General features: G+C 38.3%; 1 protein-coding gene across 1 annotated transcript in view; it reads right to left on the bottom strand.

Annotated features, from left to right (window-relative positions):
- LOC307177017 (uncharacterized protein) overlaps positions 1-18,911 on the bottom strand; it is a gene marked incomplete at its 5' end in the record, with an annotated part of 88,697 nt that overhangs the window by 4,218 nt on the left and 65,568 nt on the right. Inside the window, 2 exons of the mRNA XM_079903701.1 lie at positions 5,354-5,453; positions 7,099-7,234. Coding sequence (XP_079759827.1) covers positions 5,354-5,453; positions 7,099-7,234 — 236 coding nt within the window. The remainder of the gene's footprint in view (positions 1-5,353; positions 5,454-7,098; positions 7,235-18,911) is intronic.

Below are 18,911 nucleotides of genomic sequence, written 5' to 3'. Positions count from 1 at the left end.
TATAACAGGCCAAGTAGGAGGCATAACCAATATGAGAGGCAGATCAACTTGCCTAGGGCCACAGATACCGCAAATAAAAGAAAATAATTTTAACACGTATTTAATATTTTACAGGTTCTAGGCAATATTCTATGAACTTTCACAGACGTTAAAATCACCATAACAACTGTGTGAAGAGAATATTATTAGCCCAATTTTATGGATGAGGAGACCAAGGCTCAGTAAGATTAAAAGCAACAGAACACAGATATAAACTCAGGTCATCTGACCCCAATCCCAATATTCTGTGTAATCATCATGATTAAAGTAACATGTATTAGGTACTTGCTCTATGCCATCTTCTCTGCTAAGTGTTTTATATAAATCATCTCATTCCCAGCATAATGTCCCTAGAAAGGAATATCACTGGCTAACATTCACAGATTCAGAAACAGGTTGATCAAGGTCACACAGCTGATAAGTAACCCAGCTAGAACTTGAAATCTGAGTTTAGAACTAACACTCTTTATTAATATATTTTGCTGCCTCTTAAAGGATAGTGCAATCCTAAAAGTGAATTCAGTTACAGGTATTAGGACCTTATTCAGGCAATATCTATGTGATAAAGTGAGGGAGAAAGTCCATTCTCTTGGGGAATCAGACAGCAAGCACACATTGAAATCTCATTAGAAATTAGTTACAGGAAATAATACGTTTAAATGTTTCAGTATATCATCCTCCTCCACAAAAAGGACACTTCCATTTTCGCTTAATATCCTATCCTTAATTAGCAATGACAAGAGCCTCAATTATGGATTGCTTTCTATATGTGCCTAAAGCCATGCTTAGCAATTTATATAAAATATCTCATTTAATCCTCACAACCAGACTATTAAGTCTATGATTTCTTCCTGTGAATCAAGGGAACAGTATACAAAGCTCAAAGAACTCGAACAGGTGCTAACCTACCTAGTTAAGGGAAGCAGAGTAATTCTGGCCCACAAACACCTTGGAAGCTAATCATCTCTGCCTTTCACGTGGAAGCCACAGTTGTGAGATTATTCAGCAGTCACCTGGTGAGATGTAATGCATTTTATCTGATACGACTGTGGGAAATGTGCTATAAAAATAAACCCAGTGTGCCTTGCTTGTTGTGCCGAAGAAACCTCCCTGGACAGTGTGAGTGGATAAAATATTGAAGAAATATTGCTGCCCATGATTAGAGTTAGAGGGATGGAAAAAAATATATATATATTTTTGAAGCATATATTTGAGAAGGGGATAAACAGCCAGAGACTTCCTTACTTTTGTCCAGAGAATGTGAGCAATTCAGCAAAGAGCTCCTAGCCTTCGTCTGTGTAAAACTATTGCTAGACGTTAACTTGCCAGGGCTGCAGGACCCAGCACCTCCTGCATGTATACCCTGTCAATGGAATGTGAGCAAAGGTAATGAATGTCACTTCTGGGATGGAGTGATTAAGAGCAGAGCCTCTACACCCTTTTCTCCTCTGTCTTCCAACTACATTCCAAAGGCTTTGAGGCCCTAGGAAATAGAGTCAGGACACAGAAGAAGCCTGGGCTCCTAATTCACTTCATGGAGAAAAGATCTCAGCAAATAAAAAGTATCATGTTGGATTATGTCCTTAAAAGCACAAACTCTATTAGATAGATTTCCATCTTGGGCAGGTGAATACTCAAATACATAATAAGACTAAATAAAATATTTTTCTCCTGATATTCTGTTCATAAGACTATAATGATACTTGTCCACCTGTACAATAATTATGTGTTAACCTCTATGACTCCCCTCAAGACTGGGAGACCCTCCAAGGTAATGATAATGACTTTTTCACCTTTCCAGCTCAGCACCTAGATCAATACCAGGTATAGTATCCACAGTAACAAATATTTTGTGAATATATGAATGATGTGTAAATAGATGAATACAAGTATGAATAAATGAGTGAAGAGACTGGAGTATACAGAGAATAAAACAATTATTTTCATAACAAGACCACACAAATTACTTTCCATTTGACTTTAGAATGCATTTTGGAACTTATATTTAAATGTGGGTGTGTCCAAATCAATTCAAAATCATTCAAATAATAGAATTAAGTCAAACCATGAGAGGTTAAAAAAAAAGAAAAGAAAAAAGCTTGTCTCTTTTGTTCTTCATCCTCAAATTCTCTCCCTAAACCTTTCTGGCTTAGGCAAAGCACCAACCTAACTTGAATTGTCCTTTTTCATTCAAAGTGTGTTACCTTCCTGCTGAGTGTCTTAAGTAAAAGATAAAGAATAAATATGTTCTCAGCTCCTGTGAGGCTGCAGGTTTAGTCTAGGTAAAGAAAGGGTAAAATAGAGAAGTTTGCCATTTTTTATATGACTTTCAAAGTTCTTCAAGGCTGTTTTAAGTCACATACCTGAATCAGAGGGTACCAAGCAGTCTGCTTAGGTATACAGTTCTGAATCTAATGTTTGTAAGTGGGACATGAGATAATGATCCCCTCAACCCTTGGGGCTGCCTGGTACAGCCTGGGTTACCCAGAACCCTGCAACTATTCACATTCAGCCACAAATAGCCTCTCTAGGGTCTCCCAGGAAGGTTACCCGAGAGAGAGAGAGAGTCAGACAAAAGGTCAAAAGTGGTCTCGGATGGCAGACACAGTGAGAAACACCACACCCATGGGTCCATCAAAGTTCTCTCGCCATTCAACCAGTGGGCATCAGCTTGTGCAACAGCCAGCGGCGAGTATGCCAGTGCTGATGGTGAACAAGAGATTGCTAGGATTGCTACAAGAACTAATGATCCAGAGCAAAGATACAGCAGGTCAGGGGCGGGAGTCCCAGGAGACCTTGTCAGCGTGGGTTTAGGTGGTTACCCGCCCATCTCTGTCTTCATGTAAAGATGATATAACCGCCTAGTGGATGTGAAGGCTCTACCACAGTCTGTGCCTTCTACCATCATTATTGGGACATACCTTACAAAAGCAACCACCAACTTGGAACGAAATCAGTCTCATACACATCATCAGATGATACTGCAATGAGTTTTTGTGTGCCAAAGAAAGAAGAAACTAGATTCTTTGAAAAACACTGGCTTGAAAATTTTTGATCGTAAAAATGATTAAAATTTTCTTGTCTAATGTGACAATCAAAAATAGAGAGATGTTATTAAAACATTGATTAGAATTACAGTCACAACTTCAAGAGTAAGACCTGGTAAACAAAACAAAACAAACAAAAAAACCAAAAAACACTTATGTTTGTGGAAGCAACTACAAGTTTCTCAGTAAAAATCCTGAAAAGCATTACTTGAAAATTATGTAAATTAAGTATTTGATATCTTTCCCAATACTTCATACTTTATTATGGCTTGTTATTTTAAATTTTTATTTACATTAGTTGTTTTACTTTATCATTGTTTAATATAAAGGCTATACAATTTTTACCAAGCTCCATTTAGATCCCCTCTAGTTTATTCTAGTATAGCATACAAGTATCATTTAATAAGTGTGCCATGAAGTGAAAACAGTAAGCAGTAGTACCTACCTATATAAGCAGCATATTAATATTCACAACCAGACAATGTGTTCTAGAGTCGAAGGGGGCAGAACCCAGAAGATACCCTTAGCCTACTGATAAGGTAAATATTCAATTTAAGATGATATATTCCCTAGACCACACAAAAAATAGATACCAGTGTAATAATAAGATTTGAGGTCTGTAATTTTATCTAGCAATGTAGCCCTTAAGGCAGCAATCGCTGGTGTTTCATGAATTAATTGCCTACCCTGGAGCTTTTCAACATAGAATACAAATTAATCCCACACACCTTACTATTATAAAATTTACTTACATTTTTCATGACACATGCAGAATCTAAAGATTTATAAATATGGAGTAGATAATGCTTTCCATTTAAATTTGGCATCAAGCTATCGCTCTGAGCCCAAAATAACAATGCAGACAACGCTGGTTTAAAAAAAATCCCAGATTTACTTAATTTTGGCTGTTTGTTCCTTTGCCTAAGTGTTTGGTTTTTTCTTTTTTTTTTAATCTTACTCTCTAAAGCCAAGCCGAAGTTCTTTCTTCGAAGAATCAGATTTTTTGACTGATGGTGAAGCAGATGGATCACAAAATTAGGAGGTAGGACAACTGGATATTTCTGATTACAACTCTTTTACAGATTTGTTTGCTTGAGTATGGTTTTTTGCTTCTTATTTGAGCTAGAGTTTCCTCATCACTAGAATGAAGGTTTTCATTAAATATTTCTGAGTGTTCTTTTGAGCATCATGTGAATTTGTGATCCTGTCTAACTTGTTGCAGAAAAAATTTAAATGTATATAATCTCAGAAGTATTTATACTAGTTATAAATTCAAACAAAGTAGGGATTTTAAACGCTGAATCATCCTGATTTTATGCCATGCTGCCACTAATAAACAAACAGCAAGTTCCCTGATAGTGATTCTCTATTATGGGATATTGATATATTTTGGGATTTGGAGGTTGGATTGACCTCCCCCTGTTTACAAGACACAACTTTCTGATTTGCCACCTGCTATGTCTCCTATTCATCTTTTTGTAAGACTTTTTAAACATTAAGCAAAACCCTCATGGTACAGAATTTCCCACAAGTGGCCCACATTTGAACAGTAGGATTCAACTGAGACTTGAAGATGGGCCACACGCAGCACACCCTGCTGACATGTTCCTCTACCCACGTCCCTCCTTTTCTCACTGCCTGGTAATTGAAGTGTATTTTTGTCAGTGGTGTCAAAGCCTGTCTCCTAGGCTGTCTTATTATTTTTAAATCCCCGACAAGTCCACCACAGTGATCCAGCAGCTCCTTGCACTTTATAGGTGCTCAAGATCTATTGGCCAAGCCAACACGTCTCTCTCAGTTTCTCTAGACTTGCAGGTCCTTAACTGCAGACCCTAGGGTGACTGGGAGACACAGCAGCTGGCCTGGAAGAAACTGTGCATAAACCACAGATTTTTACTTATGCAGCTTTGTGCGTTAATTCTGGATAAGCACATGATAGAATGTCATATGTGTGAACTTTATTTTTCAGGTGTAGTGATGGTGGGAAAGAGGCTGGTAATAGCTATTGTAGACCACACTGCATTACAAAAAATCTGATAAATCCAAGCAATTCAATTCAAAATGGTCAATTAAGGGGAAAAATGCAGTCATTTAACTTGATAATTCTACATGATACATTAAGTCTCTCACAGACTCCACCACAATGAAAGCGAAAAGAGTTGAACGAAGGTAGAGGAAGATTTTCTTTAAGGTCCACTACTTGATTTCTTTTAGCTCCTAAATATGTGGGAAGCAGTAATGCATGGTGTTCAGGCCATTGTACTCACCTGATCTTGGAGTTGGGCAGTGTAATTTGTGCACTGGCTGAACAGATGGATAACTGATCATAGGCAAATTCTTAACTTTTCTCTTCCTCAGTGTCTTCATCTGTAAAATGGGGATATTATTGGTACTTACTTCTTAAGAGCTTTGTGAGGATTAACTACACTAATCCATGGACAAGAGACACGTTGTCTACATAACAGGTGCCCAATAAGTTACAGTGATTGTGTTGTGTTGTTGATAATGCCCATGACAACAATGATGGCATGTGTCTATTTTTATCATTATAGTGTGATTACACGTCATATATGTTGTATCTCCTTGTTCTGAGATTAACATAGCCTCTTTTAGAAACCACCAAAAGGCTCAACAGTATTGGTGAGAAACATCTGTGAGCAACAAACATTCAGACACAAACATTCAATTAAGACGACCGCTTCCAGAAGCAGTCTCTGAAGCATGTCTGATCTAGAAGGGATGCCCCCATGCACTTCCTGCTGGGAGAGAATCTTCTATTGTTGCCAGTCAGGATCATTCCCTGTTGGTTTAAATTAACCTGAAAGATCCTCAGCAGTTTAGGTATGTTTAGCTCAACATCGCAGATTGTTTATACCTGTGACGCAGGCACGTCAAAAAAAACCACCACTGAGCCACTGGCTTAGGGTTTCCAGCTGAAGCTACAGCAGTTCTTTTCTGTAAGCACAGGAAATCAGCCAAGCTCAGTTTGCTTAAGACATTCAGGTAAACCGTTTGCTTTGTCAGAGCACTCTCTCCCAGGAACGACCAAGATATTCTGTATCATTTACTTCTTTCCCATTTGCCATTCTTTTCATGAGGTGGATTCCCCAATCGTAAACACAAAGAAAGTGTTTAATCAGAAGCAGCCAGAAGTGATTGGTGATAACTGGGATTTAATGGCTCAATCTCAAATCTAGGTTCAGTTGTGTTTCACCAGAGATTTTTCAGATTCTTGCTATGAGAGTTTGGCAGAAGACAATAAAAATCATGATTTCCTCACTTTTTTCTGATGTTTTGCTATGGCACTAAATAATATGTTCAGTATTCCGCTGGATATATATAAAGCACTTTACGTGGTGTGTTCATCATTTGCCTCTGACTAAAATGTCCAAATGACTGAGAACTAATGAAAATCATTATGGATAGGAGCAAAGGATGTGTACCAAGATGTTCACTAAAGCATTGTCTACAATTGTGAAAATGAAAACATATATTATAAACTGTATAACAATAGGCATGAAGTATTTACTACTACATGGACTACTATGAAACCATTAAAATAATGATGTAGAAACAAAAAAATGTGAAAAATGGGTTTTAAAATAAAACAATAACACACTAATATTAGATTATTTAGTTATTATTCTGGGTCCAACCAGAAGAAAAACAAACAGTAATCTGAGCATGGAAAGTGTAATGAAAAAACTATTAATTATGAAAGAGGATTAGAGTAAGGAAGGAATGGCCAGCGACAAGTAAAGAGAATGCCACAACACACAGTTAGCAGAAATAAGGAGAGCCGCTAACCCTCCAGTTGAAAAGAAGACCTCCTCCCTGCCCACAGGACTGAGGTCCAGACCCGGTTGAAAAGAGCATGACTGTGGCTCACTGGATGGTAAAGAAGCTGCTGTGGTGTCTCATGGTGGAACTTTCTGGAAATATGCCCTCTGTAAGTTGCTGGAAATCCACATTCTAGGGTTCCAGTAAAACTATGCACGGGGAGATTTCTCACCTGAGGCGCTACTCCAAAACTGCTTGATAGAAGATGCCGACGGAAGCTGTCGTCCACTGCTCTCTCTGCGCACTGCTGAAGCCGGCTACCGGAGAAGTTGTGAGCCCCGGGAGCAGGGCTGACGACGCCCTCGGAGCTGCAGGAGTGAGTGGGTGCTGAAGACGCCACCAAGAGCCTTCCCAGCAAGCACCGGGGCATCACGAAGCAACACCTTCCTCAGGTGCCATCAATTAGGAAAGCCTAACATCACACGAGCTGGCCAAGGAAAAACTATTTAAAGGACCCATAGCACTTTTCACAGAGCAAGTAACAAAAGAGTGAATTTCGAGCTGCGAGGCGGTAACCAATGTTACCTTAAGAAAAATTAAATTAAAACGGAGTTTTGTTTGTTTTTTTTTTTCCGGTACACGGGCCTCTCACTGTTGTGGCCTCTCCCGTTGCGGAGCACAGGCTCCGGACGCGCAGGCTCAGCGGCCATGGCTCGCGGGACCAGCCGCTCCGCGGCATGTGGGATCTTCCCGGACCGGGGCACCAATCCGCGTCCCCTGCATCGGCAGGCGGACTCTCAACCACTGCGCCACCAGGGAAGCCCTAAAAAGGAGTTTTTATCACATAATCGGTGAAATGCAAATTCAAGCAATAAGATGCCATTTTTGACTAAAACACAAACTGACACAAAGAGTATAATATTAAAACGTTAACAATGGCTCTCTTTGGGTGGGAAATTACCAGTGAATTTCTCAGTTTTCTTGGAGCATTGCCATATTCCTACAATATAAATGTACATAGATTTCCAATGCACAAAAATAAAATACAATTATCAACTCAGCTACCCAATAAACTTAATATTCACTCAATAACTTTTACTCTATTTAATTACAGCATAAAATGTAAGAACAAATGCAATATGGATGCTGCATATTAAAGGGACTCGATCAGTCTTACTCATTTTGTGGAATCAAGGAAAGGACCATTCAAGCGTTTCCATGAGTTTCTCTTCCATTCTACCTAAAACTCCCTCTTGCTGGAGGAATTCTGTCCATCAAATTCTAGTTATCCAAACCAACACATTTAATATATCTTACAGGGGTATTAGTGCTTTGTGTGTGTGGGGGGGAGGGGTGGTGGGTACAGGTGAAATAAGTTTAGGAAATGATCAATGTACCAAAGGGGAACAGGTTTACATATTATTGTTTCTATCTGTACATACCACACAGGTTTGTACAGAACTGCAATAGTGTTTGGATCTAGCTAGAGCCTGGATATGATTCTGCTTTACCAACCCAACAAGGAACTTCTCTGCACATGACTGAATCAAGGTGAATGAACATGTTTGGGGGAAGTTTTAAAGGCCTACACAAAGCACTACAGCTCTGTCAAGTGATGTAATATAATTATAAAAGTTCTTTAAAAAAAATTTACTGTTGCCTTTCAGTCTACCTTCCTGTATTTTACTACACTCTACCTTATTTTAAATGTGATTTAAGGAAATGTTTTGCTCCATACTTTCTTAGTCTATCCCTCCCTTTCTTCCTCTCTGCCTTAGAATAAGGCAGAGAATAAATATATAAAGAATAAATATATAATCGAGCCAAAAAAACCCCCCTCCAGCTTATTTGTACAAAAAAGCTTCAACTAGCAACCTAAGTGTCCATCGACGGATGAATGGATAAAGGTGTGGCACATATATGCAATGGAATATTACTCAGCCATAAAAAGAAATGAAATTGTGTTATTTGTAGTGAGGTGGATGGACCTAGAGTCTGTCATACAGAGTGAAGTAAGTCAGAAAGAGAAAAACAAATACTGTATGCTAACACATATATATGGAATCTAAAAAAAAAAAAAAGGCTCTGAAGAACCTAGGGGCAGGACAGGAATAAAGACGCAGATGTAGAGAATGGACTTGAGGACACGGGGAGGGGGAAGGGTAAGCTGGGACGTAGTGAGAGAGTGGCATGGACATATATACACTACCAAATGTAAAATAGATAGCTAGTGGGAAGCAGCTGCATAGCACAGGGAGATCAGCTCGGTGCTTTGTGACCACTTAGAGGGGTGGGATAGGGAGGGTGGGAGGGAGGAAGACGCAAGAGGGAGGAGATATGGGGATATATGTATGTGTATAGCTGATTCACTTTGTTATAAAGCAGAAACTAACACACCATTGTAAAGCAATTATACTCCAATAAAGGTGTTAAAAAAAATAAAAATAAGCTTTAAAAAAAGCTTCAACTACAAAGGGACATGTTACCGCCTGCTACCATCAATATAATACCTAACAATTTATCATTGACGCTGTAAGAAAGTTAGTGGTGTACCTAAAACCATCTTTTATTTTAAATATCCCTTGTTGTGCTAGTAATGATTTTCCTTTATTATCCCCAAGTCATATATTTAAACCTAAAGAGACAAACCCAATTTCACTTCTCTAAATTATTCTACTGTAACCACATGTACCCTAACTGTAGGAGATGCTTGAGCCATTTTCTACTTAAAATTCTGAAAGACTCGTGCTCACATAATCCCCACTGACACTTTTGCAAATGACCAAAAATTTCATCAAGGTCACTGGATCAGAACAATTAGTGGGTACATCAAGTAAAAAGCAATATAAAGGGTTAACACTAAGAATACCTTGAGGGAAAAGCCTAATTGTGTGCCTCTGTAGGTAAGACATCCATATTTCTTTTAAAATGCTTTTAGGGCAATACTACAGATGCATGTTAATATACCCTGCTTGATTTAAAAAAAACTTTAATGGTGGAACATATCAAATTCAAATCGCACAAGTTGCAGCGCTTGATTTTTCTTAAAAGGCCCATTTTTACACCTTACTCTTCAATCTTGACATCACTTTTAGAATGCGTCCCCAACACCTGCCCCCTGATCCAGGCAGTCTGTGTTTCTTTTATCACATTGCATCATAATCATTTACTTAATCAACTTTCTGCTTCACTACAATATGAGTTCTGTGAAGCCAGGATCCATGTTTCATTAAGTTTGAATCTCCAAAGTTTAGTGGATTTGCTGTTTCAACAAATATTTATTAAATGTCTACTCTTTCCCAGATGTGTGTGCCGGGTATAAATAAGGTGGCTTGTCAAAAAGAGAGATGCGGTTCTTGGGCTCATGGAATTTAGGGTTCAGTGAGGGAAACAGTAAATTAACAAGAAAACATTCTAACAAATAATTACAAATTCACACAAGTTCTATAGTATAAAAGAGAAAGACGTTGCGACACATATTAACCTGGGGGAACTTCTCGGGATAAACAGGACAAGGCCACCCTTGGAGGCCACTTGGAAGTATGTGAGGCTCAACATAAGGGAATAGAGTGTGTGAAGTTTCTGAGTCCAGGAGAATTCAGCAGGAATAAATGGAGGAGTGAAGAAATAAATGATTTGGAAATGAACACTGTGGCAACATGATGGAAAGTTGAAACATTACCTGTGTCTCTAAGAAGCTTATAAACAGCAAGGAAATTGAGCCTGAGAATCCCCATCCTTTCCGTCCTGCAAGTCACTCAACCTATTTCTATTCTTTTTTCTTTTAACCAAGGCAGACATTGCTAATCAATCACGGCATTCTTCCCCTCTAAGGCTGGACAGAGCTTAAATTTGTTTCTTAATTCAGTGCTTCTGCCAACCATTACCACTCATTCAAAATGGGCACTCAAGATGATACCCTTTTGCCCTTCCTGATGTAAGCGGTTAATACCATTTTTACCTAATTAATAAACATTTGATATTGGCTTGAGGGGGACAAGAGGTAGCAAACTGAGCTAATATATATAAAGCAGTGAAGGTTGTAAATCTATAAGCAGCCTGGCTCATTACAGGTGCTGAACTGATAGGAGTGATTATAATGATGCTGGGAAAATATGGGGCATCCAGTAATTGATGGGAGCTAGCATTTGAGGCTACTCCTGAGGGTGAGAGAAATTACCAAGTGGGAAGCACTGAGTCACTGAAGTCACTCTTTCATAATGTCATAGTTTTTAGCTAACATAACGTCATATGTTAGCTTGGGACAGCCAAGCTAACATTTTCTCAAAAATACAGAGAAAAGAATATCTTTACACTCAAGCAAAAAAAAAAAAAAAAAAAAAGATCATCATCAGAAAGGATATATGCAGTTGGAAACTAGCATCTTGACCTAGTCCTAGTACATTTAGAAATGAAACCTCATCAGCTTTACTGACTTCACCACTTAGCCCATGTACCAGAACTTCAGCAAGCCAGAGTTAGCCAGTCTAAAACATTCAGTTTTCCCCCACCTGCACTGAGTGAACCATGCATCTTAGGTATAAAATGATAGCATTTATTTATAATTTAGTAAGAGCTAAACCCAGAAGTACTCTAACATATTATTAAGATTGAAAATTTCTTAGAAACCAAAGAAATACAGAGGTTTAGTTCTTATGATGATATTAATTGGAAATACGTTGCATCTACTACATGTTGAGAATCTCCTTGGATATGAATTGATGCACTGAGACCCAGCCATAGGATATAGCTACCCAATCCACTGCCTACTTGTAAGTTCTTCTGAATAAGATTTTATTATATATTGTTTCACTTTAGAACTGCCTATGTTGGGCAGAGTAGTTTTCCTGAGTTATAGTAATAGTTACCACTTTGAGTGTCTGTTTTATGTCAGTGCCGTGCTAGGCCTTTTATATATATTATTTATAATGCATTCAATAACCCAGTAAAGACTGACCTGATTTCTACCTCACAGACAAGGCAACTGCAGTTCAGAGAATTTAAGGAACTTGTTCAATTTATGTAACTAAATCAATGATAGGGATGGGATCTGGATGCAGTTCTGTCTCACTCCAGAGCTCATGTCATTTTCACTACCCTTTGTTTGCACGTTAGCTCTATCTCATTCCACAGCCACACAGAGATTAGGGAAAATTAGAGGACCACCCCAGACACCACATTTGTAAGGGCCTGCCTTTAGGAAGGGGGAAAGCGGGCTAGCTTGTGGGGGAGAGAGTTGTTCCCATCTGATGCTAGGGCTTGTATAGCCTCCATCAGCCCCGGAATCTCTCTGACAGCACCTGAGCAATGTATGTGATCAGCACTTTCCACCTTCCTTATGGTTACATATGCTGATTAATTTTTCCTGGTATAGATGCTCATTTTTAACAAGTCACTCGTTGTAAACAGGGCCAGGTGTAGGGCCCATTTCCTGCTCCACCCACTTTATTGAAGCCAAATACTCCATCTATATCCTTCCCGAGTTGTATCTCACAGTTATAGACAATAGGCACTGTGAGTCTTAAGCATGAATAGATTGACATAAAAGCATTCTCTCTTCACTAAAAGGAAAAAAAAAAAGTACACTTACTGGGTGATAATATGGCAGGAAGTCTGCTATATATCTTTATAAACAGGGTACCGAGGTATAATTATTCCACTTTAGCTCACAGATGCTTTCACTCGTTTCCTGATTTTGGTTTTGTTTTGTGCGGCTCACGACAGACCAATCCATTTTTGCAGAGATCGGGCCCTGCAGCTCAGGGCCGACTCTCATAGATACTCTGAATCAAGTACAGAGATGAGCAGCTGGGAAGATGGGGGAGGCGGTCAGGGAGGCAGGGAGACCTGAACAGATGAGTAACGGGGACCAGGAAGGAGGACAGAGGCTCCATACATGATTAAACATGAATATGGGCCCTCTTGCCAACCAGATGCATCATCTTTATGCAACTGGAATGACCCCTTTTCCCACACCTCCCTACGCTACACAGAATGCTTTGACTGACTTTTACTGACAGCTCAGCATGTGCTATAACAGCAGTAGCACACCGAGTAGAACAGGTTGACAGTGTGGCAGATACCGCCATCCCTTTCCAATGTTTGTAGGCTTTCTGAGCAGGCCGTGGGCGTCCTGTGCACCTCACTCCTCTTCTAGCAGAGGCCAAGCGATGCAGACATTAACTATGCACCTAAATGAGACTCCTAATGAGACAGAGCAGGACCCTATGATCCTTTCCCCTAACCATGTCCTCTGCCTGCTTTTTGTCTGTGGAAAAACTTTAGCCCAAAATTAAGTTTAATCAGAGAAGTGAGAAAATGCAGAAGCAAAAAATAAAAGCAGTCAAACAGGACAAAACAATAATAATTTATCAGTAAGCAAAGTTAAGGACCTTTAGTTCCTCCTCAATGGCTATAGATAATATTCTGAGCCATATCCTGTGAGCTGTGTGAAACCCCACTAGGTGAAGAAGTTAAGTACATGATGACCAGACTGTAGGCATGACATAAGCTGCCACAATTCACAATTCTGAGAACTGGCCTCAAAGAAATGAGAACGAACCGACCCTGGAACTGAAGACTAACTGTACTTAAAACAATCAAGATGACACTGGTCAGACCACCGATGACCAATTTCAAGATGACGGTCAGAGCTGACTGTGCTGTTTCTGCGTGTAGCCCCCCTCCCTCCGTCTACAAAAGCTCTTGCCCCCTCATTGGGTGGGTGCGGGGAGTTGGCCTTCGGACAGGCGTCCTCCCTCCCACACCCCCTGGTCGCCGGCACCCAAAACAAAGTAAACTTTCCTTTCCACCAACCTTGCCTCTTTACTTGCTTTTGAGCGGCGAGCAGCTAGACCCCACCTCCGGTTACACTAACAGGAAAGGCAAAGAGAAAAAATCATTTAAAAACATGATGTAGAGAACACAGATGTAGAGAACAAATGTATGGACACCAAGGGGGGAAAGTGGCGAGGGGAGGGTGGTGGTGGGATGAATTGGGAGATTGGGATTGACATATATACACTAATATGTATAAAATGGATAACTAATGAGAACCTGCTGCATAAAATAATAAACAAAATTAAATTTAAAAAAAACATAAGTGGCATTTTATGCACCCCCCTTCAAATACGGGGGAACCTAATCATTGTGAATGATAAACCAGTTTGTGAAAAACCCACTGCTTATTAGAACAGCACGCTCCATGTAAAAAGAAATTTTCTAATGGTAAATATAGCAGAAGGCTACAATTACAACCTTTCAATGATTGCAATCCACAGAAAAGCCATTTAGTGATAAATTGGAGAGCAAGAGGAGATTATCACCTGTTTAAGCTTCCACTGATTCTATCAAGTTGTTTGCCTGGCAGTATCTAGGCTATGATGGAAAAGCTGAGAAAAACTCATTTTTCCCCTATCTAAATATTATTAATTGCAAGCATTCATTTTCAAAGATTTGTGGCTCTTTGGGAGAAAAGGATCTGCTAGACAACTACTAATTATACTTAATAATAAATAATACTTATCATTTACATAATTATTTTCATATTTAAATCCTTTCACAGATTTTGTTTCCTCATATGGAATATCAGTGCAACTTGACTGCATATAATGTTATGATATTTCTGTGAAACCAGCCCCAAGTAGTAAGCTTTCATAAGAAAATTGGGGCCTTAATCTTATCTATATTAACAAGTGTTAACAAATCATTAGAATTTCCTTTTTCAGCACCTGAAGAGGTGGGCAGTATTGAACAACTATCTGAGGAACACTGAACTGACTTTTTGGCAAAACACCCAGTTAACGCCAAAACTGTGCAAAAATATTTAGAAGAGGCAGAGACATGAGGCAACAAGATCAATGAGAGACGTATTAAATTAAAAGAAATGCCTATCTCTCTCTCTATCTGCCTACCTATCTATCAACAGGGTGAAAACAAAAGAGCAAAACAAATGAAATCAATATACTTAATATAGTTGTGAATGTCAAGGTCTGAATATAGATTTTTTAAAAATTGTCTGCACGAGTTGGATATTTGACCTAGTGAGTACATGTGTAGAAATTTATTCTAAGGATTTCACAGAAATCTAGGTACCATGGCATTAACTGGAATACTATTTGTAAAAAAGAAAAACTTGGAAATAATTTGTTTCCAACAATAGGGTATTGTTTAAATAAGTGATATCATATGTTGAAATATTAAATAATTTTTAAATTTTCTAAATGAGGAATATTAGATCATGTGGGAAATTGTCCTGATAACATTAGGTGAAAAGGTACTAGAAATAAAAATTATATAAACAGTATAGCTTATCCTTATTAAATAATGTATGTATAAAATATATGTAAATATATATGTTTATATAAATATATATGCATATATAACTGGGAAAGTGCAAAAATGGAAAAGATAATATTTATCTCAGAGTTCTGCAAGTGTATTTATATTTTTCCTTTACATTTTTCTGTATTTTATAATTTTTCTACCATAAAATATTAATTTAATTACTATGTATTTTTGAACAACTCTATTTTTTAAAATTGTTTTTACATATAGAGTGGTCACATGTTTGCTTAACAGAGTGCAAGTGAAAAATAAAGGCTGTTTTTGTGGTTCTCATGATGTGTAAAAGACTAAAACAAGTTCTGAGACCTCGAAGTCTACTTTGGCCACACAATTCCACATTTAGTCTGGGAGCTCATCATAAGACTATCAAGCAACTGGGTGAAAAAGATATTTGCTGCAACACTATTTATAATAGGAGAAACAAGGAACCAACATTAAGGTCTACCGAAAGGGGATTTATGAAATGAATGGTGGTATACAACCACTGCCTAGAGCTACAGCTATTAAAATGATCATGTTCCGGGAACACAAATTCACCCAGGAGGGGCTGTTCTTGCAGGCTGTTTGCATCAAACAGGAAACGCTGACGATGAAGCTCTCGTTGGAGAACACCTCCCAGGGCATCAGATGTACCTGCGCTTCAACTTCCCCCACATCCAGGTAAGGCTGCACACCAAGTATCACCAGACTGTCCACTTTTCAGGAGAAGCTGCAACATGCCTAGGCTTTTCGGATGTTGTGCAGGCCCGGGGGTGGGGCTGGGGGGTGGGAAATAAAATGTCTACGGGCTGAATTTAACTAGTCAGCCAAGAGTTTGCAAACTTTGATGCAGAATTAAATTTATAACTATGTAATAATGTCCAATGCTTACATTAAATTTTAAAACGGGTTTAAAACATTATGTTTTTATTTACGTTAAACTGTGTATATATTAGTATGTTTGCGTGATGTTCACACAAATGAACATACACACAATATAGGGAGATAAAAAGCAGAGATGAATGGATCTGAAAGTACTTTTCTTTGGGTAATGGGTTATTTTGAATGACTTCAGGGGGTTTTTTCCATACTACTCTATATCTATATTCTATTATATAAAATATTGTATATTTATACTATTCTGTATTTTTATTTTGGAAACAAACACATGCAGATTTTATGATATAAGAATTAGACAATTATACTTAATAGAAATATAGATTTCCTTTTTTGCATATGTTGTCTCATTCTGTCTCAAAAGGACCATGTCAGAAGCACTAGATCCAGTTCTGAGCATTGCCTTTTTGGGAGTATTTTAGAAAACAAAAGCAAGTACAAACATCAACAAACAAGATGGGGAAGGGCCTAGACATACTTTCACAGGATTTTTAGGAAAAAACATTAGATGTTTTCCTGAAGAAAAGTAGACTTCAGTTGTGTGATAATGGACTACAAAGATGTGAAGTGCAAACATGGGTATCTGAAACTCAAATGTTTTTCTCTGTAGTTCCATCAGGTCAAGCTAAGACCAATGGGTGACATGCTTCAGGAAGGCAACTATAAGGAAGTACTTTGTAGAAATTATAGCTGTTCGTATGCTGGATGACTTAACTCACCAAGTAGAGCATTCAAGATACGAGGAGTGCTCAAACAGAGGCCAGATTACCAGTACTTTTATAGCATGAATTCTTACATTGGATGAGGTGATAAAACAGATGACGTCAACTTCTAAAATCGAGATCATATTTCCCTTTGAGTCCTAACACTATGATAATATAATCTCAGTTATGGTATAAAGCAGGTAACTGATTTGAGAAGGGTACTGAGTTTGAGGACATATTGACTGATTCATTCCACAGATACTTTACTAAGGGACTATGCTAAGGGCCTGGGATCCCATGAAACAAAATGCCAGCAGAAGTGAATCTCTTTAATGAAGCAAAGTATGTGGAAGACAAATCATTAAATGCTTACTTACAGTAAAGCATGCAATGTATCCTGAAATAGGATATATAAATGACTGTATGTCCAGGGCTTGCCCCAAGAGCAAGTCTTCTCTAAATGGATTCTTTTCTTTTCTCTTTCTTTACCTTGTCTTCCCCACTTATACCTCTACTCTCTGCTTCAGTGAAAGATATTTCTCCTTTCCACTTCTAGCTGAAAAAAAAACAAGTCTCAGGTGTCAATTTACTATGTAACTGTGGGTCCCTCTCTGTATTACAAAACAAGACTCAGGGGACAGTGAGTCCTGATATCATGACCTCCAAAAGGGTCACAAGGGATCTCTGAAAATTTCAATCGTTTTAGAGTCTTTTCTACATCTTTTCCAATGATTCAGGTATGGAGGTTTCTATAACTGGGGCCTAGAATTCCTTCTACTGAGTGGCGAGTCGATGTGGTTTTAGTGCTTATATCCTATAAGTTCTTTTAATTAGTGTCTTATAGCCTCCCAAAGTGTTTATATATATATATATGACTGGCCACCATTTAAAATGAAAAAAATAATTTACATTGCTACTTATCCTCATTGAGTTGCCCATTTAAGAAACAGAACTGCACTGTCAGGGCATCCACTTTTGTAATACCTTAGCCATAGTATTTTAACATATATAGTAGTTCTCAATATTCACAGTGTATTGGAAGCACCATATTAGTCAGGGTACTCCAGAGAAACAGAACCAATAGGAGATATATAATAAATATAATGTAATATATGTAACTGCTTTAACATATGTAATTGATATTAAACATATTAAATATATTGTATATTAAATATAAGCTGGAAACTAGGAAATCCAGGGGTGTAGTTTTCGGAACTGACGTAAGCCACAGTCAGAGGGCAGGGGATCAGATCAAACACTCAGGCAGAGAGAGCAAATTCTCCTTTCCTCTGACTTTTTATTCTTTTGGGGCCCTCAAGAGATTGGATGAGGCCCACCTACACTGGAGAGGGGAATCTGCTTTACTCCATCTACCAATTCAAACGCTAATCTCATCTGGGAACACCCTCACAGACCCACCCAGAAATAATGTTTAGCAAAACATCTGTGTATCTCAGGATATAGTTGAGAGTTGACACTTAAAATTAACCATTACATTCTGCAAACCTTAAAATATACCAATGCCTCAGTCCAACCCCCAGAAATTCATATTTAATTGGTATAAATTACAGGCTGGGCTTTAAGAGTATCAAAAGCTCCCCAGGAGATTTCAATGAATCACCAAAAGTTAAGAACCATTAACATCATAGAACATTACTTTCTTGATGAGAAATCAAAATGCTTCTCACTTTTAGCGTTGATGCCCTGGGAGAGATATTATCTACCTCTGTAAGGTGCCTTCAGAGTATCCCACTGTACCCCATGTAGTCAGTATTTTCAAACAGGCCACTGCAAACATGTGCCTCCAAGTCTGGTCAAAGTCAATCGAAATATTTTTCCCCAATATGGTAGTAGATGGGTAGAATTTCTTTTATGATCACCACGTTGTATGGTAGGCATAATTATTCCCATGTAGAGGGTGAACTGAGATTCAGAGAAAAATAGGGGTGCATATTGCCACAAAGCTAGCAAATGTAAAAAATTAGGAAAAGGTCAAGTTTTCTGATCCGAGTTAAATAAGTAGTAGGTATCATTATTTTATTTATTCCACAGATACTACTGTCAGGGGTGAGTAGAAAAAAAGCAAATGAATAAAAATGTAGTCAGCCTATGAACGGGA

The sequence above is a fragment of the Stenella coeruleoalba genome, assembly GCF_951394435.1.
Source record: "Stenella coeruleoalba genome assembly, chromosome: 1".
NCBI lineage: Eukaryota > Metazoa > Chordata > Mammalia > Artiodactyla > Delphinidae > Stenella > Stenella coeruleoalba.
This window is presented reverse-complemented; position numbering and strand designations above follow the sequence as displayed.